At 37.3% G+C, this 26,016-nt stretch overlaps 1 protein-coding gene across 1 annotated transcript; it reads right to left on the reverse strand.

Annotated features, from left to right (window-relative positions):
- Positions 1-1,980: 1,980 nt before the first annotated feature.
- Positions 1,981-25,239, reverse strand: LOC122048747 (glutamate receptor 2.7-like). Its single transcript, XM_042610277.1, has 5 exons — positions 24,974-25,239; positions 23,619-24,883; positions 23,200-23,506; positions 22,750-23,117; positions 1,981-2,163 (listed from the first exon to the last, which is right to left on the reverse strand). The coding sequence occupies exons 1-5, from the start codon at positions 25,212-25,214 to the stop codon at positions 1,981-1,983; spliced, it is 2,364 nt and encodes a 787-aa protein (XP_042466211.1). The 5' UTR covers positions 25,215-25,239.
- Between the last annotated feature and the right edge of the window lie 777 nt (positions 25,240-26,016).

The raw sequence follows: 26,016 nt of genomic DNA on the forward strand, positions 1-26,016 counted from the left end.
TCAGCCCGCGATGGACTTGGGTTGACCCGCGGGTTGAGAAACACATCTAAGCTATGTTTTTTTGCCAATTTATTATCTTTCTTTGTTATAATTTTGAAATAAAAATAGTACTTTTCATCTCACATAACTACTCGTTTGTGTTCATTTATATTTAAAATACATGTTTATGGATACATTTGGTTGATGAAACATTTCCAAAATAAAACGTTGAAAAAATAAAACATTTTTATTTTTTTTTAAAAAAAAATTGATGGGCCCACGGGTTGGCCCGCCAAACCCGCAACCGCCATAGATTGGGTTGGGTTGGAAATTTCTCAACCCGTCAAGTTGACAGGTCGGCCCGCCCCGCCCCGCCCCGCCAAATGGTTGGCCCGTCATGGGTCGACCCGCCCCGCCATGGGTTGACCCGTTTGGCAACTCTACCAGCAACTCTATGGGTTCTGCTAAAGAACTCATTCCTAATATCCTTCTCCCTTTCAACCCACCACTTGCCTCCAGCTATATACTCATATTATTACCAATAGAGGACTTAATTCCATCATTATTATCACTAGCACCCGAACTTCTCTATGCTAGCTCGAGCTCATTATATTTCTCCTGTATTGTCATGAGAAAAATTAAAATATATTATCAATAACAATATAATAGAACGCATATAATCTTGATTAGATATAATAGAAGCACATATAATATAAAGAGAGAGCAAGCACATAACTAATATAATCTAAGTTATAGATTGAGATCCATGATTAATCCCAACCTTAATTACTTTAGCTCTATTCCCGCTCCAAGTCTTCTCTTTTTTTAAAAAAAAATAAAAATATGTAAGCAAAAGTGTCTATGAATAATGGCTCCCTCTCCATTACCTTAGTCTAAAAACACTATTATAAATAATGAAATAGTCTGAAATAGATTAAAAAATTAACGTTTGAAAAAATTTATCAATCTGTGTGTATGCTCATTGATATTTGATTGAGCCTTCCACATATGTCGTAGACAAGTCTTCAGAATTATAAGCTTGATTTGCTTTATTCTATTGATTCCTTTGTTTGCTCTTAGTTTCCTAAAAATTAAAGATTCTGACCTAATTTTCTTCGGTAATGCAATGTTGCTTTTTCCCCCTATTCTTCATATGATTAAGTATATGTCAGATGTTATCGCCGCATTTTTTTCTTAAATTTTTTTCTTATTTCTAACTCTTCATTCATGTCTCAATTGAATGTCCATTGGAATGAAAAAAATAATTAATTATATATTCAATTTAATTTTATGTATAAACTGAAAGGGATATACCTTAAAATCGTTCCACTAGGGCTTTTTGTGGGTGTTGGAGTGCTTGTAAATGTCATTAAAGTCCCTCCCTAATTATTATTCACTATTCTATTAATCTCATGAATAACACGTATAGAATTTATAAATCTATCATAGAATTACAAACAAATAATGTTAAATAATTAAGATAGTTGAAAAAATAAAATATTTTATAGTACCTACGAATCTCCGTAAGGAACTGTAGACTCTTGACTATCTTGCATCACAACAATTGAGTGTTTGGACGAAGGAATTTTTGTGAATACTAGCGAAGATGAATGGGAAGGTACTGACTAAGAATTATGGGAAGGTCATGCAACTGAAGGAGGCATACGTATAGTACCAGGTGTTGAAGCAAACTGGCTAAGAGTACTCCATCTATGGCCATCATGTCGAGACTATCAACTAAAATTGTTAGCATAAAGTAAAATAAAATTTAATACATAATGAAAAATAAGAAAAAAAAACTTACCATATTTAATAACATATCAGAGAGTGTGCGAAACAAAACATTAAGATGTCACCTCTAATGATCTATAGGAAAAAATACAATGCATTAACATATAGAATATATAAATTTAAGAATGAGATAGTATATAGACAACTAATTGAGCTATGAGTTTTAATATCATATTTTTGTTATATTTATACAACAAAACTTATTAATCATCAAAAATCAAAGTCCTCATCGTCATCGTCATCGCTATTATCGTCGTTGTCATCGTCATCATCGTCGTCATTATCATCATCATTATCATCATCATCATCATTATTATCATAAATTTCTCTAGCACCCACATTTATCACTAATCCGCTCGGATCTCGTAACGTTGGAATATTATATTCCTTGGCCTAAAGTGTGTTCGCAACTTCCTCATGTTGATATGCAATGTTTCTCAATTTTTTTCCATGCTTTCATTTTACAAATATCCCACTAATCAATTTTGTCATGTTTCAAACTAAGATACGAAACATAGAATACTTGAATCATTTGTTGTGCCAATACAAATAGTTCATATCTCATATACAATTTCTTATGATTTATTTAAACAAAATTTGCTCATGGATACACCTTCATCCCTCTAACAGGGTCAAACCAACAACACGTAAATTAAATAACTCATATTTTTGGGCCAAGGTATTCTACCTCTATAATTTCATCTAACAAACCATAAAAATCATTACATGCACATCCATCATTGGATGACTGAATACAAACTCTACTATTTTTTGTAGTCTTCCTTATTCTATATTCTTGAGTATGAAAAATTATATCCATTTATGAAATATGTTGGCAAAGTGTGTACCATTGATTTTGGACTCCATGATAGATGGATTAGCATTTCTCGCTCAATGTAAGCTTGATTATCATGAACCTAAAGTCAAATAAATAATATGTTTAAAAGTCAAGATATGTGTAAACCAAATTTTGATTGTCTACTTACATATATTTTGAACCATGGTGTAAATTCTTCATCGCAGAAGCAATCAAACTCTTGTGTCGACATTTCATAATTTAAGTTTTAAAAAATCCTATGATAAAAAAAATTATAACACAAATAATTTATGACATAAGTTTATTCTCATGAATTTCACTTGCATCCACATTATCACGACTCTGCTTAGATCTCGTAACGTTAGTATATTATATTCCTCATTTTGAAATGTGTTTGCAACTTCTTCTTGTTGATATGCAATATTTTCCTAATGTTCCTCAATTTGTTTCAATTATTTCATTTTACAAATAGCCCACCAATCAATTTTGTCACGTTTTAAATTAGGATATGAAATATAGAATACTTGAATTGTTTATTGTCCGAACACAAATGGTTCATATCTCTTATATAATTTCTTATAATTTATTTCAACTAAATTATACTGTGGATGCACCTTCATCTGTCTAACAGGGTAAAACAATGACACATAAATAAAATAGCTGCATTTATGGGCCATAGTATTATACCTCTATAATTTCATCTAACAAACCATAAAAATCATTGCTTGCACCTCTATCCTTGGATTACTGAACACAAATCCCACTATTCATTGTAGCCTTCTCATTCCATATTCTTAAGTATGAAAATTATATCTGTTTATAAAAAATAATGGCCAAGTGTGTACCATTGATTTTGGATCCCATGATAGATGGATTAGCATTTCTTGCTCAACAAGAGCTTGATTATCATGAACCTAAAGTCAAATAAATAATATGTTCAAAAGTTAAGTGTTGGTGTAGGGAGCACCAGAATCAAACCTATATTTTGATGTTGTTAAAAGTTCAAAGTTAGTATTCTTGTGATCTAATCTATTTACCAAGTGTGCAGGACTGAAAGACCTAATAAGGACCAGATACCAGGTTGAAGTTCAGTCAGATTAGGGAGGACTAAATGATTGGTAGGAAGTCCTACTGAGTCAGAGAGGACTAAACAGCTGGCAGAAATTCTAATCGGGTCAGGGAGGATCAGACGACTAACTAAAGTCCGGATGGGACATCTGACAGGAAGACTTGGTGGTCAAGAGTCAAGTAAGTCAGCTGTCACGCACCAGGTAGTCCCTGCCAGAGAAAATTTCGGCAGCATCTCCCCTGTACGGGTGACAATATGAAATTTCCTACAATGCCCTCAGGACCACATATACATCGGCCAACATGGTCAGAACAATAAAAATATATAACAGTACTAATATAGCAAACATCGACGCAGTTTTATAATGAAAACTAAACATAAGCACAGATAAGGAAAACATCGCAAAAATCCTACTCAACTACACTCATAAAGCTGAAAACCGATATCCTACTCAACTACACTCATAAAGCTCAAAATTCGACGAAACAAAATCCACTCACCTCTTCTTCCTTCAGGCAGACATGTAGTAAAGCAAATCCCAATAAAACTCATCGACAACATCCATAAAGTAAAACCATACAATATCCATACAAACAAACTAGTACAAGTCTATAAAGTGCACTAAGATAACCAAAAGACAAAATACATCCTCACGACCTGCAGGGGACTAGCGATTGGAACTCCTCTGGACAGCCTCAACCTGAAAATAGTAATAATGGGGTGTGAGTCCAACACTCAGCGAATACCTAGTTGACATGCATAATAAACTATAACAAATAACAAGAACTATGCATACAGTCTCCTGATATAACATATAGAAAGTGCAAAACTAAAGGATAAGGAGTAACTTTACTAACCAGAACCTGGATATAGGGGTATCAAGGCCATCAGACCTAACATATCATAAATCCTGTATGCATGTCAAACAATGCATCCATCCAATATGCAGCATATAAAGTGCAACAAACACAAGCAATAAATGCAAATAATGCATATGATGCCAATAACATGTCCTAGTCACCCCTGACGCCAGTCAGCCATCTCACACACGATGGTGAGACTGAGTGGGTAGGGCTGTGACAACCGTGCACTCTGTCGTCACTGCTCCTGATGAGTGACCGAGTGGACGGGATGTTGTCGGAGTACACCTATCCTCCTACCTCAAACATAGTGAGGGAGCACAATGCTCTCATCTCCCGGTACGCGATGACGGGGAGGGATCCCTGCCGGCTACCACGCTGCGTCACACTACCCATGAGCGGACCAACGGAGCCAAACAGAGCAACCTGCTGTACACACCCTGCCTGAATAAAAACCACTAACCCTAATCATCCATTAGACTAAAAATTCAAACCTAAATCCAACGTCACATGAACAACTAATCATGTAATCCAAATTATACCATGATCTACCACTAAGATCAATTACCTACTCCTTACCTCAATTCACAGCCGAAAAGGTTGTTGCCTGAAGGAGGTCCTGCCGAAACCAAGGTGAGCTGCTGGATCAAAGAGGAATCCACAACACACAAAATTTCAAATACACAGGACACAATACCTATACCTCACAACTGTGTTTGTTGCTCCACAGCCCTCAACTAGTTGCTATCCATCAACCGGATCAAGAAGAAATTGATCACGAGTTCAACTAATCATTCAAGAAAACAATCGATTTCATCTTACCTCTTCCTCTCCACTGGTCGGAGGTGATCAAGGATCTGGCGACAACGCTAGGGCACGGTGAGGTCGGCTGGTGGAATCTTGGGCAAAGATGCGAGAGGAAGCTCGACACTAGTGGGCTAGCTCTTGTAGCGGCCGGAGGTGGAAGGGACTCGGGCTGTCGGTGAGAAGGAGGCGTCGGCTGGAGACTAGGGCACGGGTAAGAAAGAGGAGAGGAGGGCAGAGCCTAGGGCACGACTTGACGCTTGGTCTCCCGGCGAACTCCTGTTGACCGCGACCAGGAGAGGGAGAGATCAAGTGGTGCTTGGTGGCTAGCACAGAGGAGGCGGCGGTGGTGGCGTCGGCTAGGGCAAATTCGCCATGAGGGCAGAGGGTGAGGGAGAGGGCTTGGAAGGAGGAAAGACCTCGAAGCTTCCTTTGGCTGGCCGTTTTGTACGCGAGGGGAGGAGAGGAATCGACGTGGCGGCAGCGGCGGTTTGGGAAAGAAAAGAAACCACAGTGGCGATGGGTGAGGCGCGGGCGTGGGTCGGGGAAAAGAAACGGGGAAGAAAGAGAGGAAAAGAGAAATAAAATAAATAAACTTTTCCTCGTTAAAATGGAGTAGCCTAAGCAAGCTTTCCCAGGACCCAATTTTTATCCCCGTAACCTAAGTCATACGAGCTCCGAAAAATTTCTAAAATTTCTGGAAAATTTTTTTATGGTTATCCGCCCTTTTTCGGTATTTTACATCAGCAATGGTAAGTAAGGTAAGCAACTTGAGGAGAGATCTAGTGAAGATGCATTCCTGGTTGAGGGAACAGTGTTGGTGCTGGAAGCACTAGCCAATCAAACTTGTGTTTTGATATTGGCAAAGGTTCAAAGTTAAGCTTATTTGTGATTTAACTGTTGGGAATACAATTAAAGTTCCACATTAGAAATACATAGAAAAGATCATGAGTTTATAAGATGAAGATATCTCCATTGGTATTAAACATTTTGGGTAGAGCCCAAAAATAAATCCATGAGGGTTTAGGCCCAAAATGGACAATATCATATTATTATGGAGATATCTAAAATCTTTTGGTCCTAATACTAACAAGTTCACCTGAGTGTGCATGTAAATCCTAATTGAGGCTAGATAAAGACATCCTAGTCAAGATGGTTGGGCACAAAGTCCTGGTCAAGGAATTAAGCATGAAGTCATGGTCAAGGGATTAAGCATGAAGTTCTTATAAAGAACGGAAGAAATTCTAAAATAAAGAAAAAATTATTAATAGGCTCATAATCTAAAATCCCTAAAAGGACTTAAAATATAAAAAGATAGAAATTGCTAAAAATATCTAAAATAATAAAAATACCTTAAATACCAGAAATATGCTAATTATCAAAAATATTAATATAAATCTATAGATCATCTTGCATTAGTCACCTCCGGGTTGAAAGAACTCGTCTTCGAGTTTGGAGTAGTTTCAAGTGGTAGCCCTGGAGAAAGATCGTTTGGTACCAAATCGACAAAATATATTAGCAGCTGCTAGACTTTCGTCTCTTTGTAATCTAAATTATTTGCATGAACACCTTTTACCAATTATTGTCAAAGGTCAAATTGATCTATTTGTGGCATATTCATGATATTTTTATTCATAAAAGATGGGGGCAATTCTCTCTTCTCTTGATTGATGGTTTTATAATTTACTTTAGATTCACTCTCCCTAAATGCATTCAACAGTTCAGAAACCCTTGATGATAACAAACTTGCTCCAGTGTACTTTGTAAATCTTGTTGTCTACTTGATTATTTTGTTAAATTCGATAGAGTAAGTGAAAGAATAATTCTTGAATCCTTAGTGTGTTGTTCCTTTGGAACCTGTTCTAGTGTGCATCTTTCCCCATATTGGTCCACCATACCAACACTGTCAATTTGTCTTCCTTCATAGAGATTATTATCCAATTACATATCACATTTTGTAGAGTTTTCTTGGACTCCATTAGTCGTGACTTGCTCTACTCTTTCCACTATTTTTAGTAGGTATAATTTTCTAACTGCTGTAGCCCATCTGGCTTCTACTTGTTAAATGCCATTTTCATCAACCTCATCGTCTGCTGACTAGTAATCTACAAATATAGGCTCTCTGTAGTAAGTTGGGAGAATTTGTCTGCAGGTATATCCACAGGCATATTATCTTGTGTTTTTGTCATCAGAGCTTGGTACATGCTTTCCCTTTGTCTGTGCTTGACATAGTGTTGATTATAGAGAGATTATTCTCTCCATCAAGGTCTTCCTCCTCTTCGTTATAAACTGGATCACTAAGTATTACTATCTTGTCGCCGTCTCCACCACCTCCTATGATCAGATGATTGGGAGAGTAGGACTGGTTATAATCTGTGTCGTCCAAAATCACGTCACTAATAGATTTATCTAATTCTACCAGTGAATCCTTAGAAATTAACAAACTCTCATGATCGCTTAAAGTATTAGGGTCATCACCATAAAGTACCTCATCAACTTCTTCTTCCAAATCATCTTCAAATCCGTCAAGGTCATCTTGGGTGTCAAAGCTATCGTCCTCTATGGAGAATCGTAATCATCCCTAGAATGAAGTTTGAGTATACCCAAAAGGAAGAAAGTGATATTTCATCTTCTTCTTCATCTTCTCTCCCAATCTTTAATCTTGATTTTGCCATGTCTGTCTTGTAAATGTTGTAAGTGATCCCACCATGCAGATGCTTGATCCTTGAGTCTAATGGCAATCAGTTTCACCTTCATCTGATTAGAAACTTGTTTATAGTCGAAGAACCACTCCACTTTCTTAATTCAATCAACAACATTCTCTATCTGTGACGTACTAGAAAATTTGGGTAGATCAACTCGAATTCTGGGTTCTCCGTGTCAATCCTCTCAACCATGTAGCTCATGAGTTTCAAGATTTTGTGTTGCCTCAGCTAGAGGTTGGGTCAAATTTGTAACTTGCCTTTGTAAATCTACGTTACATAACTGTCTTTCATTGTGATCGACTTCCTCCATTGGAACCTGCCTATCGCGATTATGATCATGATGACCTTCCATTGGATCTAACGCTTGATTTCCTCAATAAAAACCTGTCAGCTCTAATATCAATTGGCACTGGGCAAGATAGCGAAAAAGAATTGAGAAGAAGGCAAGAAGAGAAATCACCAAAAACAAAGAGAAAATCACCATTCTCTAGGTTTTACCCAAAAAGCAAAATTTATTAAAAAGTAGAGGATTGATTCTTCAAATAGCTAAATATATGTTTATATAGACTCTAGACTAGAATACCCAAAGATAGGAAAGAAATCCTAATATATAAACTTCAATTCATATTTTATAAAGAAATAAAGAAATTTTAAAATAAAGGAAAAGTTATTAATAGACTCATAATCTAAAATCCCTAAATAGACTCAAAATATAAATATATAAAAATCTAGAAATTATCAAAAATATCTAAAATATTAAAAATACCTTAAATATCAACAATGTGAAACTTACCAAAAATATTAATAAAAATATGTACATCCTCCTGATACTATGGTCCTTTTTTTCTTGTATTTTATATTGTTATACAATAGTATATGTGTGTGTGTTGTTAGATCCTTAGTTTTTTCCCATCTAGCATCCTTTGATAGTTGGCTCTAGATTCAGAAATCTGATTGATTGAACTTACTAAGAGTTATTATTATTATTATTATTTATTCTCAATCTTATATTTGAGCTATATTCTTCTTCTTTCACATTAAGCATGTAGTACTCAAATCATTATTGAGTTTATTTTGATGGTTTTATTGAAAGTCGCCTTGGATTATATATATCTCTTGCTATTTTCTAGATTAGCATAAACATAAAAGAGAATTATTCAACAAACCAAATTAAGATTATGATGTAGTAATTATTATAATAAATCAATTAACTAATTTTCTTTTATTACTTTGCCAATTGACCAAATACGTAATGCCTCTTTATATATATTGTATATCTCATGGACAATCAAGAAGTTTATTTTATTATCTTTTCTCTCTCGTCTTGTTATCTTAACATGGTATCAGAGTCATATCCTTTTTTCTTCTCTCAACTTCTTGAGAATCTAAGCAATAAGGGGTGAAGTTCTATTTTTTTTAACCTTTTCTTTCTCTCTCCTAATTTTATTTTACGATGAGGGCTATCTTCAATCTCACCATCGTCATTAGGAAGATCATCATTGTTCCGTCTTCTTCAACAACAGTAAGTCCAACAACCTTCCTCCTCCCACGAACTAGATTTCTTCTCTCCCTTCTAATTTTTCTTATCCCTTAATTTCCCAAGTCCTTCCACTGATCTTGTCTTTTTTTTTTGTTTCCTCTCTCTTTTCTTTTCTAATTTACTTTTTAAAAAAACAATGAAGCTCTCACCTTTTTAATCCCACCTCAAAAATGATCCCTTTTTGCCGCTAGCCGCCCTCCTTCCCACATCTTTGTTCCTTTTTTATTTTATTTACGATGTCAGATAATTAACAACATCATGACCAAAGGCAAAATTCAGAACAATGTTAAATCTATCATATCATAAGACATACTAGAAATCAATGCTCCAGAAGATTTGATTGGTCATATACTTAGAGAAAATGTCAAATTTATCTCGGAATCAGACATATTAGTATTCAATGTCCTAGATAATTTGACTCAAATTTCATTGTTAGTCATATAGCTTCAAGACAACCAACTACTCCACAAGTCTATCCTAAAGTCCTATCGTTTGTGCCTACTCGTGGTAAACCCCTAGAGTTTTTATCTACTTAATAGTATATTGACACTGAAGCAACTCATTATGTCACATTAAAATTATAATATCCTTACAGATGTAATGTCATATTATGGCTCAGATACGATTTAAGTAGGCGATGATTCATGTTTACAAATTGTTAATCTTGGAAACACATATATTCATTTATCTAATCGTACTTTTCATATGCGTAATATCTTTCATGTTTCTTCTATTATAAAAAATTTACTCTCTACATGTCATTTTTGTCTTGATAACAATATCATTTTTGAGTTTCATTATAGTCATTATCTTATAAAAGATAGAGGAATAAATACTATTGTGTTTTATGGGAGAATAAAAAATGACCTCTACTATCTTCAAAGTTCTTCAACCAAAGCTTTTGTTAATGAACGCACAAATAAACCAGCTTAGCATTCTCGACTTGGTCATCTTTCTCTTCACATTATTCAATCAATCATCAATAGGTATGACTTACCTACTTCCTTTACCTCCTCTCCATCTCATTCATGTAGAGCCTACATGGAATCTAAAAGTCATAAGCTATCTTTCTCTTTATCTAATCATGTTTCTAATTTTCCACTTGAAATAATTCATTTAGATGTTTAGGTCCCTGCACCTATTTTGTCTAACCAAGCTTTCTAATATTATGTTACCTTCATTGATCATTTTAGTAAATATACTTGGATCTATCCTATGAGAAGGAAATATGATTTATTAGATATATTCTATAATTTTTAAAATCAAGTTGAACGATATTTTAATCATAAAATACTCTCTTTTCATTTTGATTGAGGAGACAAATATCAAGCTCTCCATTGTCATCTTATCTCTTATGGAATTGTTGATCGAGTCTCTTGTTCTCACATTCCAGAACAAAATGGCTCTGTTAAGAGGAAACATAAGCATATAGTTGAAATTGTCTTGGCTCTTCTTCACCATGCATCAGTTCCATATAAATTTTGGGATGAAGTTGTTAACACTACTGTATATCTAATAAATCGACTTCCTACTTCATTGATCAGTCATAAGTGTCCTTTTGAAAACTTTATAATCATACTCCTGATTACACTTTCCTTTGAATTTTTGGTTACGTATATTATCCATGGTTACACCCTACTCTAAACACAAACTTAACTCTTGTTCACTACAATGTGTTTTCCTTAGTTATAGTAATTTGCATCATGGTTATCATTGCTTGTATATACCAATAGGACGAATTTATATTTCATGATATGTTACTTTTGATGAGTCTCTATTCCCTTTTTAGTATCTTCTTCAATCTCTCCTCTAGATACAGGTGACACCTTCTTGATGCCACCTAATATTATCAGAAGTGATGACATCCTAGGTCCTGCTCCGGAGCTCTCTAATAACTCTCATATACCATTATAATCACCTCAAGTTGCTGATCTAATCTCTGAAACTTCACTAGTCAAAGATAATACAAGTCCATCATCAAAATCACCATGTTAGTCTACTTTCTCGTCGCCATCAACAAGTGATTCAAATGATAATCTTCTTCGTCGCATGCTTCCCTTAAGTGACATATATTCACAATGTCCACCAATGGCAACTTGATACCCCCTTCCAGGAGCTCTAGTGGTCTCTTCAAAATCTATTGCACCAACTTGTTTTACACAAGTGAACAAGGATCCAAATTAGAGTAGTGCAATGGCTACAAAATTTGATGCACTTATTCGCAATGGAACATGGAGCTTAGTTTTGCACACTCCCTCCATGAATGTTGTGGGCTCTAAATGGGTATTCCATTTTAAGCATCGAGTTGATGGTTCTCTTGAATGGCACAAAGCTTGACTTGTAGCCAAAGGATTTAGTCAATAACCAAGTATTGACTTCAATGACACTTTTAGCTCAATCATCAAAATTACATCTGTTAGACTATTATTATCGATAGATATTAGTTCTAATTAGTTTGTACGATAATTAGACATTTCAAATGTGTTTCTTCATGGTCATCTTGAGAAAACTGTATTTATAGAGCAACCACCTAAGTTCATTCATCCATAATTTTCATCTCATGTTTGCCAACTCAAGAAATCCTTATATGGTCTTCAACAAGCTCCTCGTATATGGTTTCATTGATATCTAATTGGTTATAAGCTTAAAGATTTTCTAGATCAAAGACTAACTCATCTCTATTCCATAAATATAATGATGAATCTATGATATTTTTTCTTATTTATGTGGATGACATCCTAATAACCAGCAATGATCATAAGGGTATCACAACTTTATTAAGTCTTCTCAATAAAAAATTTCCTACTCAAGATTTGAGTATTGCTTTTTTTTTTTTGGTATTGAACTTATTATACATGATAAAGGTTATCTTCTCTCTTAGAACAAATATATTACTGGGTTTCTCCAAAGAGCCAAATTAAAATGGATGGAGCACGTCCGGTCTCTACACCAATTGCTATAAACAACTCTATAGCTCATCCTCTCTTGCTCTGTCTGATTCATAGATTTATCGAAGTATTGTTAGAGTCATACAATATGTCACTATCACACACCCTGATATTACCTTTTGTAGTAAATCATGCTTGTCAATTCATGCATACTCCAACTAAACAAAATTGAGATAATGTAAAAAAGAATATTTCACTATCTCAAAGGTACTATTCTACATGATCTTCTTTTATATCGCCAATTGTCTCAAGATTTACATGCCTATAGTGATGCGGATTTGACAAGTTCTCCTTAAGATAGACGCTCTACTAGTAGATATGCAATATTTCTTGGACAAAACTTTATCTCATGGAATTCAAAAAAGCAACTTACGATATCTCGTTCAAGTACTGAAGCAGAATAGAAACCTATAGCAAATACAATGTCAGAAATTATTTGGCTTCAATCACTTCTCTCTGAACTTCATCTTGCATCAAATATTGCATCAAAAATTTGGTGTGATTATATTGGAGCAACATATTGAAGGTCCCTTGAAGGGCGGCAAGAGTGGAGAGGTGAATTGTTCTTCACAAACAGACTCAACCATTTCTCGACTTATAGATTAATTAAGAACACTTGTAATAAAAGTTAAGAGACTAATTAAAAAGATAAAGACACAAAAAGAATTACTTGGTTTACAATCAGAAGATTGTTAATCCAAGGAAAATGAAGCGCACTTATGAAGATCTCCTTTCGGCGGAGTAGCCTCTTACACGTTAACAGCTCACAATCAATAGTAGAACAGAAAGAAAGTAATTACAAGTCATTATTATGCTTCTGGACCAAGGTTGTATTTATAGCCTTGGTCGGGGTACCTGAAAGGGTTCCAAGTGCCTGGAGTGGGAAATAATTCTATCCCCAATGCGTCGGTCAACGTCCATGTTGAACATGATAAAAATCAGGTTCTGGGCGCCCGGACCCTAAAAGTCAACATGTTGACTTTTTTTGGTCTGGGCCCTTTGCTCTAGTGCTACTCGCCTCGATCCGGGTCTTCCACTCTAACTCCGCTCACTTGGGTGATTTTGGCCATCCGAAATAGGGCTCATCCAAACCTAACTTCCGGCCTTCTCCTCGAGCAAGCTTCCGCTCCGGCTTCTCGTATCTCGGAATCGTCGCATGCTTCCTTCTCTCAACGTACTCTTCCACAGCTTCGTCCCTCAGATACTCCGAGCCCGTTGGCTCTCTCCCGTACCGACCTTCTTGCTAGCTGCGTCTTTTGCTCCCCGAGCAATCTTCCGCCTCAGCTTCCCGTCCCTCAGAAACATCATACTCTCTCTTCTCGTCCGCCGGTGTACTCTTCCACAACATTGCATCTTTTGCTCGACTTCTTGTGCTCCTAAATTCCTACACATTTAGACGCACAGTATCAAATAACAATAGGATCTAACTTGACTTGGTTGATCACATCAAAACTGTTGGAGCAATTTGGGTACCCTAGGTTTTAATGTTTGGACAAAGGATGAGGAGGCATCCGAAGGACACAAGGTTGATAGAGGAGGCTAGAAGGCTAGATCTAGGTTGGTCGGGTGAGGACAAGTGCTGAGTGAATATACTCGGGGGCTAAATACTAGGGTTAGGGGTTTACTGTAGCAGTACTGTAGTAATACTGTAGCGTTACTATAGCAGTACTGTAGCAGTCGATTGGTGTTTTCATCAGTCGATTGGTGTGGTTGACCGGACAGTTGATTGGGAGCGAACAGAATGCTTCTGTTCGTTCGATTAGTATGGAGCAGTCGACTGATGGAAGTATCAGTCGACTGGTATCGAGTCGTTGGGTTGTAACGGTTGAATCTCCATAGAGGGCAGTCGACTGATGATTTTGGCAGTCGACTGGTAGGCAGGGTTTTCTAACTTGTGGCCTATATAACCAAGAATTGGAAGCTTGGTTAAGGTTGACAAAATTAGTGGTGGTTAACCCTAATTAGAGTCTCCAAGTACTCAAGTGATCTAGCGTGCTTGTACGAGGTTGTGGCGAGGTTTCTCCACTCACAAGGAGCTACGCAAGCTAGCCAGAAGTTCTCCGGAGAATCATTCACCGACGGATTGGGATCATCCACCTTACGGACAATCGTGGAGTAGGAGCTTTATCTCTGAACCACGTTAAATCAACATATTAGGTTTTCTTTCTATTGTTAGTATTTATTTTTGTATTCCGCTGTGCGTGCTAATCATTGTAGGAAGCGAAGTTTTGGGTGAGACATTATTCACCCCCCTCTAGCAGACGTCAAGGTCCTAACAAGTGGTATTAGAGTGGGTCACTCTTCTACGGACTAATCGCCGAGGGAGCAAAGCGCTAGAGGAAGATGGAGTCCGAAGTGCCTCTAGGATGGGATATCCGAATCCCACCTCCATACGATCGAGATTATTTTGAGTATTGGAGGAAGCGGTTGGAGATTTGATTCCAAATGGATTGGAACCAATGGATTGTGTTGGAGGAACCGTTTGAAGCTCCAACAGACAAGAAGGGAAAGCGCCTCCGACCTCGATATTGGACAGAGGAGCAAAGGGAGCAATCGAAGGCGGACAAGGAGGTAACTAGAATTTTGATTAATTTATTACCTCTTAATTTGGTATTGAATGTAGGTGAATATAAGAATGCAAGCGACCTTTGGAAAAAAGGTAATTGCACTTCATGAGGATCCTATAAAACTCCAAGTAGTGGAGGAGCCTAAGGAGAAGGGTTCATTGGTCCAAGAGGAGAAGAACCAATCAAATGTTGACACGTGCTCAACATCCGAGGAGGAGAAGGAAGATGAGGAGGTATCATCCACATCTTCAAGGGAGGAAGAAGTGCAATCATCCACATCTTCAAGTGAAGAGAAAGAAGAGCAATCCAAGGAAGAGGAGATCTTGGAAGCTCAACCCTCCACCTCAACTACCAAGAACAACACAAAGGACCACATCAAATGCTTTGAGTGTGGTAAGATGAGGCACTACAAGAGTAGGTGTCCTTCGCTCAAGAAGGTAAAGGAGGTAAACCCTAAACTCACTAAAGTTAATTTAGAAATTAATGTGAGTTGTAGAAAGAAGAAGGAGAAGAAGCACATTAGGTGCTTTACATGTGGTGAGTGGGGTTACTACCACACAAAGTGCCCAAGGAGAGGAGAGCTCAAGAAATTGGCGCACTTGAAGAAATGGGAAAAGAAGAGGAGCACAAGTCAAGGGGGAGCTTCAAAGGTAAAAGGGAAGGTAATCCCTATTTTGAAATTTAATCCAAGCTCTAATTCTTATATGCTTGTTAGAAATAATGTAGATTATTTACCCTAGCATAATCATGGATTTAGGTATAATGATAGGAATAGGGTTAACACGGTAGATAACCCTAAGAAATCATACACTAAGGGTATACCTAATAAGACCCAAACTACTTTGCCTAAGGGAAGGAAAGTGGATGAAAACCTAAGCATTAATCCTAAGAAAGGGAGACATATGCCTAGGAAGGTGGGTAGGTTTAGGGATGTACAAGGTGGACATGTTGATTCTAGAGTTAGAAACCTAGAATTGGGAAATTAAGCCTTGAAGTCAAGACTTGAGAAAATGGAGAAAGTCCTAGGTAGATTCATTGTTGGATCTCAAGGACTTAATAATGTTATGGGTTGCCTAAGACCCAAAAATGATAGATTGGGTTTGAGATACCAATCTAGTCTCTTCAAGGCCAAGAAGAAATCATATGCTAGGGTGATAAATGATAATGGAAAAGGAGAGTCATCCAAGGCTAATAAGAAGGAATATGCTAGGGTAGCATATAATTATGGCAAGGATGAGGTGTCTAAGGTGAAGGACAAGAAGAAATTAACCAAAGATAATGTGTCTAAGGTTAAGAAAGTCAAGTTTGTAGGCCAAGTGTCACCTATGGTACACCATGTGGGTGTAGCTATAGTGGATGAGTCACCAAGGGAGGTGACTAAGGTTAAGATTCCTAAGGTTAGGAAGAGCCTTTGGGACCCATGGTAGATGGGTTATCAAATATGCCAAGTGGTTAGGAGACGAACTTAAGTCTCTAACCTAGTGAGTTGGCACAATTAGGATGGTATCATGCATGAAAATATAATATTGGGTTCATATTGCATGAAAATTAGTTTTTGATGTATAGATGTCATATAAACTAATGCAAGAGATGCATTATGGTTTAGTATAGGCAGATACATCAAGAGGAAGTCAAAATTAGGACTTTAGGTCAAGGTTTAATTGAATCATTTAGCTAGTTTTGAATTTTATGTCAATCTTAGGATCTATGATCTGGAATTTTTGGCACATTTCTGAAGTTGGGTCAAAAGGCTGATTTTTGTTGAAATAGTGTATCGGTCGACTAGAACAGTTACCAGTCGACTGGTAACAATATTTTTTAGCACAGAAGGTCTCTGTGAGCTCATTTTGACGAGGGCAGTCGACTGGAGTTTATACCAATCAACTGTTAACACTGTTCATGAGCACAGAATATCTCTGTAAGCTCATTTTGATGATGTCAGTCGACTGAGACTTATGTTAGTCGACTGATACAATCTGAAAATATTTTTCAACATTAAAAAATGACCAAAAGAGTAGTGAATATGTATGTAATCTTATGGGGGATTAATACATGATGTTTATGGTCATTAGAAGTCAAAGAGTCTAATAATTAGGATATTGTTGGAGCTCTTTTTGATGTATGACAAAGAGGGAGAAATTTAGATTTAAGTGGGAAACCTACACACCTTTGCAAGAAATCCTAGCTCAAGGGGGAGCTTAGGTGAAGGGAGAGCGATTGCTCATTTATTAGCAAAGGGGGAGAAGTTTACCTTTGCAAGAAATCCTAACTCAAGGGGGAGCTTAGGTGAAGGGGGAGCCTAGGATTAGGTTCCATGATTTATGCATGTATAGATTGCATGTTTATTTGCATTATTATTGATATATTATTTCCCTAACTTAAACATGTTGTCAAACATCAAAAAAGGGAAGATTGTTGGAGCAATCTGAGTACCCTAGGTTTTGATATTTGGGCAAAGGTTTAAGTTAGGTTTAGTGTTGTATTTGATATGCATTGTGAGTGCGTAGGGTATAGGTACAACAAGGAAAGTCCAAGGGTGATCTTGGTAAAGGAGGAAAGTCCAAGGATGAGTCTTGGTAGTGTAAGTCCAAGCATGTAGTCTTGGCAACGTAAGTCCAAGTGTGACTTGGCAATGGATGAAGTCTCGGAGGCACGACCTCTTGGCAAAGGAAGACCTGACAACAATGACAAGGCCGATGGAAGCTCCACAAGGCAAGAGGTGAAGGCTGAGGAGGCATCCGAGGGACGCAAGGCTGATAAGGGAGGCTAGAAGGCTAGGTCTAGGTTGGTCGGGCGAGGACGAGTGCTGAGTGAATGTACTCGGGGGTTAAATCCTAGGATTAGGGTTTTACTGTAACAGTACTGTAGTAGTATTGTAGTATTACTGTAGCAGTCGACTAGTGTTTTCATTAGTCGACTGGTGTCGTTGACCGGACAATCGACTGGTGCGGTCGACCGGACAGTCGACTGGGAGCGAACAAAATACTTCTGTTCGTTCGGTTAGTATGGAGCAGTCGACTTATGGAAGTATTAGTCGACTAGTATCGAGCCGTTGGGTTGTAACGGTGGAATCTCTATAGAGGGTAGTCGACTAATGGTTTTGGCAGTCGACTGGTAGGCGGGGTTTCTAACTCGTGGCCTATATAACCACGCATTGGAAGCTTGGTTAAGGTTGATGAAATTAGTGGTGGTTAACCCTAATTAGAGTCTCTAAGTGCCCAAGTGATATAGCGTGCTTGTACGAGGTTGTGGCAAGATTTCTCCACCCACAAGGAGCTACGCGAGCTAGCCATTTGGAATCAGACTCATTCAAAAATAGAGATAAAATTATAGGGAAACAACTTTAAGTGGTAAATAATTTTGAGGTTTTTAAAAAAAATTAAGTTAAATTGATTTTTAACTTAAATTAATTTTTAAGTGAAAATAAAATTTAAGTAGTTGTGCAGAAAAATTAAACTTTCAAAAGCTTAGTGATCGAGAAAAATAAAAATTGGCATGTGTATAAATAATTCATAAAATTTTAAAATTATTTTTCTTGGATGGAGAGTATGACATTTTTTTAAAAAAAATGAATTTTGCAAAAATAGTACAGAAAAATATTTTTAAGTTGAAGAATATGATTTTTGTTCAGAAATTCATAGAAAAAGTATAAAATAACTTTAAATTTATCGATGTTGTGTAATGAAATCTTATTTCTCAGAAAATTAAATTATAATTAAATTCTAATAGAACACATGCTAAGAAATTTATTTGATAGTATTAAACAAAAAAAAGCATGTGAATAATTTAATTTAGGCATGATTTCGGGACCCAATATAGGTTTCTTCCTACTGGGGTAATTAAGTATTTTATAGGGATATAAGTTTTTGTCACTTTCTAATTTGACCTTTGTGAAATCTATAGTACCAGTTTAATCCTTTATAGTTTCTACCATTTAAAACAGAAACATTTGAACATGCAGAATTTTTTAAGTTTTTCTATTTGTTCCTTTAATTTAGCATTTTCAAGTTTTACGTTTTCAAAATCTTCTATTAGACATGATTTTGCTAAAATTCTTTTTATTTCTAAGTTTCATTTTTTAGTTTATCATTTTTACTTTTTAACTTGCACATTGATTTTACCATAGATTTAATACCATAATAGAGTTGATCTCCTCACTTACCATATCAGACTTTAAGCCTAAGTCTCCCCTTGCTTCGCTGCATTCATCTGAAGTCGCTCCCCCTTCATCGATGTTGGCTTATGAGGTGCTTTGCTCTTCATGGCTCTCCATCAGTGCTAGTCCGGCATATTCTTCTATTTCTGACTCAGATGATGAGCTTTCGTCCCAAGTAGCCTTTAGATTCTTGCGCTTGTTTTGCTTGGGCATCTTGTCTTTTTCCTTTTTGAGTTCTGGGCAGCCCTCTTTTATATGTCCTTCCTTTTGACACTGGTAGTATCGAACCCTTCTTCTATTTCTTGGATTTTTCCTGTTCTGCGCGCCTTTCTTTAAATTTATTAGATCTAAAGAATTTTCTGAACTTCCTTATCATATAAGCTTCTTGATCTCCTTCTAAGTTTGACTTGGGTTCATCCTTCTTGGTTGCATTTAGTGCCAGAATCTGGCTTGACTCTTTTGTTGTACCTGCACATCTGGTTTCATGTAATTCTAAAGTAGAGAAAAGTTCCTCTAGGGTACTTACCTCCAGGTTCTTTGAGATGTAGTAAACGTCGATTATCATGGTCCATTCTAGAGTCCTGGGAAAGGCATTGAGTGCGTAGTGTATCGAGTCCCAGTTGGTTATCGTTTCACCGAGGTTTTCGAGTCCGGTGATTAGTTCTTTTACCTTCGCATGTAGTTTGGGTACCTTCTCACCTCTTTCCAGACGGATATTTGTGAGTTTATTTCGAAGTATGTCTCGTCTTGTGAGCTTGGCTTCGGATGTGCCTTCGTGGAGTTCCAGGAATTTTTCCCAGAGATCTTTGGCCGACGAGTAGCTCCCGATACGGTTGACTTCTTGAGGCGGCAGCACACTCAGCAAGTGATATTCCGCTCTGTTATTTGCCATGGAATCATTTTGTTTTTTCTTTGTCTAAATACTCTCCTCCTTCTCCTCTCTATTTTGATTCATAGGAACTACAAAACCATACTTAATTATTAAATGAATCTCAAAGTCAGTTTTTAGAAATACCTCCATTCGGTGTTTCCAGTGTGCGAATTCTCCCTCAAATTTTGGTGGAACGATGCTTGGTCCGGCCATTGGTTTCTTTGCTTTGGTCGACGGTTAGTCCTTCTGAAGCGTCCTTGCTCTGATACCAATTGAAGGTCCCTTGAAGGCCAGCAAGAGGGGAGGGGTGAATTGTCCTTCACAAATAGACTCAACCCTTTTTCGACTTATAGCTTAATTAAGAACACTTGTAATAAAAGTTAAGAGACTAATTAAACAGACAAAGATACAAAAAGAATTACTTGGTTTACAATCAGAAGATTCCTAATCCAAGGAAAATGAAGCGCACTTATGAAGATCTCCTTTGGGCAGAGTAGCCTCTTACACGTTAACAGCTCACAATTAATAGTAGAATAAAAATAAAGGAATTACAAGTCGTTATTAAGTTTCTGGACCAAGACTGTATTTATAGCCTTCGTCGGGGCGCTTGGAAGGGTTTCAGGTGCCTGGAGTGGGATAGAATTCTATCCCCAACGCGTCAATCAACGTACACGTCGAACATGATAAAAATCAGGTTCCGGGCGCCCAGAATGGGTTCGAGCGCCCGAACCCTAAAAGTCAACATGGTTGACCTTTTTCGATCCAGGCGCCCGGATCCTAAAAGTCAATATGGTTGACTTTTTCCAATCCGGGCCCTCTGCTCCGGTGCTGCTCGCCTCCATCCAGGTCTTCCGCTCTGGCTCCGCTCGCTTGGGTGATTTTGGCCATCCGGAATAGGGCTCACCTGAACCTAACTTCCGGCCTTCTCCTCGAGCAAGCTTCCGCTCCGGCTTCTCGTACCTCAGAATCGTCGCATGCTTCCTTCTCATCCGCTAGCGTACTCTTCCGCAGCTTCGTCCCTCAGACGCACCGAGCCCGTCATCTCTCTCTCGTGCCGACCTTCTCGTTAATTGCGTCTTTTGCTCCCCGAGTAATCTTCCGCCTCAGCTTCTCGTCCCTCGGAAACATCGCACTCTCCTTTCTCGTCCACCGGTGTACTCTTCCGAAATATTGCGTCCTTTGCTCTACTTCTTGTGCTCCTAAGTTCCTGCACACTTAGACACAATGTATCAAATAACAACAGAACCTAACTTAATTTGGTTGATCACATCAAAACCTTCACGGGTACTTACACATATTTCACAGCAAATTCAATCTTTCATGTTCGTACAAAATATGTGAAAATTGATTTCCATTTTATTCAAAAACGTGTAGTGACTCAATAATTATCGATTTTTTATATTTCTATGAAACATCAAATTACTGATATCTTTACTAAGTCATTATCCAAACAACGTTTGAGAACAGCTAGTAAACAAATTCAACGTTAGAGATCTCTCGTTGAATTTATCGGAGGGGGGAGGGGTAAAAGAGAATTATGTAACAAACCAAATCAAGATTAGAATGTAGTAATTATTAGAATAAATCAATTAACTAATTTTCTTTTATTACTTTATCAATTGATCAAGTATATAATGCCTTTATATATATTGTATATCTCATGGACAAATCAATCAAGAAATTTATTTTATTATCTATATTAGTTATCTTAACAAAACAATGTTATTTGGCATGCCAACTGCATAATTCAATGATCAATGGCATATTGATCACCAATGGAATTATTATTTTGCTTGGTGAACACAGCTTGTGCAAAAGGAAAGAGTTGACTTTAGGGGTGAAATAAGATAATTATGATACAGAAACACAAATTAGACATATCTACATGAATATAATAACTATTTCACGAATTATGTTACGATATGAGATCCAGGATTTATCTACATAAATATATGAGCTATGTCCCTAATTATGTCATGATGATCAAGTTTAATTTACCTTCAACAATGTGATCATCCTTCAGATCCATTGAGATTTATGAGCATCTATGCAAATGAAACATTGATATTCTCACTCTTTCAAGTATTGTCATCGTCAACATGGTTTGGTGGGAGATTGATATCTATTGTGATTTCGTTTTGTCCATGGATCGTCCCTTCTCGAGAGGATATTGGAAACACCTTTTCTTCTTTTGCCCTTTGTTTCATGGTCATTGTCCAAACCATCTTAAAACTTCGTCTCATGGACCCAAACAATACATTTGATAGTCTTCTCCCATTTTGAAGCATTAAGTGCCTTGTGAAGAGTATTAACATTATCGTTGAGATGGAACCAGTGAAGGCAAAGAGAACCCAAAAGGGCTCTATGCTTAGGCTATCCTTTCTCCTCTCATTGTCTGGGCTTGGAGTATTGGACAAGGTGAAAGAGAATTCATCTTTTTGAAGTTTCTTGAATGTTCCATCCTGTGCCAATTTTAATATGGCTTCCGAGAAATCATCCGCTAGAGGAGAACCTTTGGGGAACACCTAATTTAAATTAAAAAATATATATATATTTAAATAATTAGAACCATGTGCAAATAGTAATTAAGTCTGTAAGTATACTCCAGTGGTAAATTCAAAGGTAAAGTGAATTATACTCACAAATCCAAATCCCCCAAGCATGTATGTCTCACCAATGGCAGTGTACTTATCATATCTAGAGAGGAAAACCCTAAGGTACGGTGTCTCCAAGTATGCTGCCGAGATGTTTCCACTCTTGAACGCATCAATGTAGGCCTCTGATTTTCCAATTGTCATAATATTCTGAGCCTTAAAATTCAACACATTCTGCAAGTACTTCAAGACAAAGGAATCCCCATCACAGCCAACTCTACTCCCTTCTGGCACTGGTTCAATTTTCTCAACAGTCAAAATGGAACTGAGATTGGCTGTGAAGCTAGTGGTCAGGATTAACACCACTATAAGCCAAGCAATAACAACTGTTTTTGTATAGAAACTATAGACCTTTCCTGTGGAGAGAAAATGTTAATTAATTACACAAACTATATATTTAAGTTTTGATATTTTTAATATTCTTGAGTAGCTGCTTACCATGGGCATTAAAGAGGGTAGAAAAAGTGAGCCAGAGTGCAGCTCCGAGCTGTTGGCACCAATTGCCATGGAACTGGGGGTTGTCCTTGCGCTCCAAGTACCACACGACGACACAAGTGTAAATTAAGGTGGCAAGAAATAGAAACCAAACCTCTTTTGTGAATGGCCTTACGAGCATCCATGGAGTGTGATTAGGTCTGATAGGAACTAGCACAGAAAGGCCAGATGACAAGAATGGTACCGTGAATGAGACATTCACTGCTCTCTCGGCTAGGATTGTAATGTCTCCCACCGCCACATCAAATTTCTATGCACAAGTATGAATTTTTCCATCAACTCTACCGCTGATTATTATTTCACTAAAAAATATATAGTATATAATTAAAGACTTTTAGTATACTATATACATGCATGTGTACCTTCAAGGAGACTTGATTGACAAGATCATCATAAGAGCCATTGAACGGAGCCCATTCATATAAAAGATCATAATTTAAGTTCTTCAGAATCTCCTTGAAGACTTCGATACAAAATCCTTGAGGCTCCTTTAGCTTCCCACTATCATCGTATTCCACCTTCACAAATTTTTCAAAAGTTGTATGATTTGGCACTCCGATCTTCAATCTGCCCCACCCTCCTGGAATCTTCTCCATATGCCCTGGCCACAATACTGGACGTAACATAGGAACCATTGTAGGTCCAAATTGGCTCATCTCTTCCTCATCTTCATAAAATCCATATCCCTTGGACCAATACCCTATTTCCTTATAGCTCTTTCCTACTACGTTAAGAACACGAAATGCAGAGAAGCCCCGAACTTGAGGAAGGTTAGTGCCAATAGTACTGAAGTTTATGAAGCCACTTAAACCCAAAAAGTTGCTTGTAAGGATTCCCTCCCACAGTGTTGTACTTTTATTCCTATCCCTAGCTGCCACTGCATTAGCTATGACGTGAATTGCATCGTATGCTCGGACTACCAACCTTCTTGGTTCAATATTATTATTTGATAGATTGTTTTGAAAATCAATGGAGAAATTTTGATAGAATGTGGTGGTTTGGTTTAAGTACGTACGAATTCCTATTACACCTTGCATATAGGAGGAGATGAATGATTGATTAAAATTCGAGTCAAGGAGATCAGTAATATCATCACTCACAATCCACACGTGATCGGCTGTCATTAAATCTTGTTCTTTGGCCTCCATGAACAGATGGTTGGCAAGTTGGGGAGAGGACCTAAGGATGACAAACACCTTGGATAGTTGCGGAGGAATGTTGTGTAGTTTTTGCTTGATTAGCTCAGATGCATTAGAGACTGTGTGCATGGGTGGAAATGCGATGTGGTGGTCAATTTTAGAACCATTTGCTTGGAGTGCATCAGAAAAGAGTGTGGCAATAGAGGAAATGCTGCCATATATGTCATCCTCATAAATAACTATGACTCTTCTCCAATTATATGAACTTATGATGTTAGCCAGACAAAGCAGCTCATCAGAAGTTGGGTAAGACATTTGAACTAAGAAAGGCATGGTTGAAAGTGAGTTTGATGTTGTTGTTGTTGTCGTCTCTGCGAGAGAGAGAACGGGAACCCCAGAAGTATTCCCTACTCTTGCCAAGGTCACCACCTCTGGCCATGTCCCTATGCCAATGATTACTTCTGCTCCCCAGTCAATCATATCTTTAGCTGCAACAACATGCAAGAACTTATAATATATCTATTTACTATTATCCCGTGCTAGAAGTGAATCAAAGTGTGATTAAATAATGAAGTTACCAGTTGTTGACGTTTCAACGGGATCATCATTGGTTTCGTTGAATCGTAGAACGAGTGGCGAAGAAGAATTGAAGTGTCGTGCTGCAATCCTGATGGCTGCTTCTTGCTCTCTTCGAGTAGGTAGGTAAGGGTTAACCATCACACCGATTTTAACTGCCTTCGCAGAAAAAGCTAATAAGATGGAAGAAACGATCAAGAAATCAAAAGAAACACTCAAGATTTTCACTGTCATGGGCCTCATTTGGAGCAGGAAGGTAATGAGCTACGATCAGTACGCAATTCAATTATGATCACCTTTAGCTTTCTCTAACTGATTTATATAGCTGACAAGAAGCAAGCGATATAGTTGACCTGTGCAGCAGGAAGATGAGAGGAAACAACGGGAATGTGTATATATTTGGTTCATGTACCCTTCACACACTATGACTCTTCAAAAATATTAGGAGGAAAAAATCAATAACTTGTTCGTTCTGACTTCATGCAATTTCCCATTAATTTCTGTTTCCAGGTCGTTATTCTGTTATGAGTTTATTTTATTTGGAAATCATTTAATCAAAAGATTCCTGCTGTCAGATCTTATCCTTTCCCAGTGCAAAACCCCATATGCTGAAGTCTGTTTCTCAACACGCTGCAGCGACTTTTGATGCAACATAAAACGCCAAACGAAGTAGAGAAACTAGAATGAAAGGTCGGTAAGATACTTGGAATTAAAGTAATCAATAAGTTTGAGAAATTTCCTAGAAAGTGATTACTCACAGAAAGTTTGGTATCAAGGAATACTTCAATGATCAAAATGAATGTCTTTATTTGAGCTCATTAACCAATCAGACGACCGAAGACATAAGGAATACGAGTTAGGTTGGAAAACTTCTGTCTATGACTGGTTCATAATGTGATGTAATTGTCAAGAGTTCTATCAATTAACACCGATTAGACTCGTGAATCTATAAAGACCAAGAGATACGTAACATGAGTCAATAACAGCAAATTTCACGAATAATTGTCCAAAGTTCTGCCTGTTTTTTCCAGCCAATTTGCATATA

The sequence above is a fragment of the Zingiber officinale genome, chromosome 2B (genome assembly GCF_018446385.1).
Source record: "Zingiber officinale cultivar Zhangliang chromosome 2B, Zo_v1.1, whole genome shotgun sequence".
NCBI lineage: Eukaryota > Viridiplantae > Streptophyta > Magnoliopsida > Zingiberales > Zingiberaceae > Zingiber > Zingiber officinale.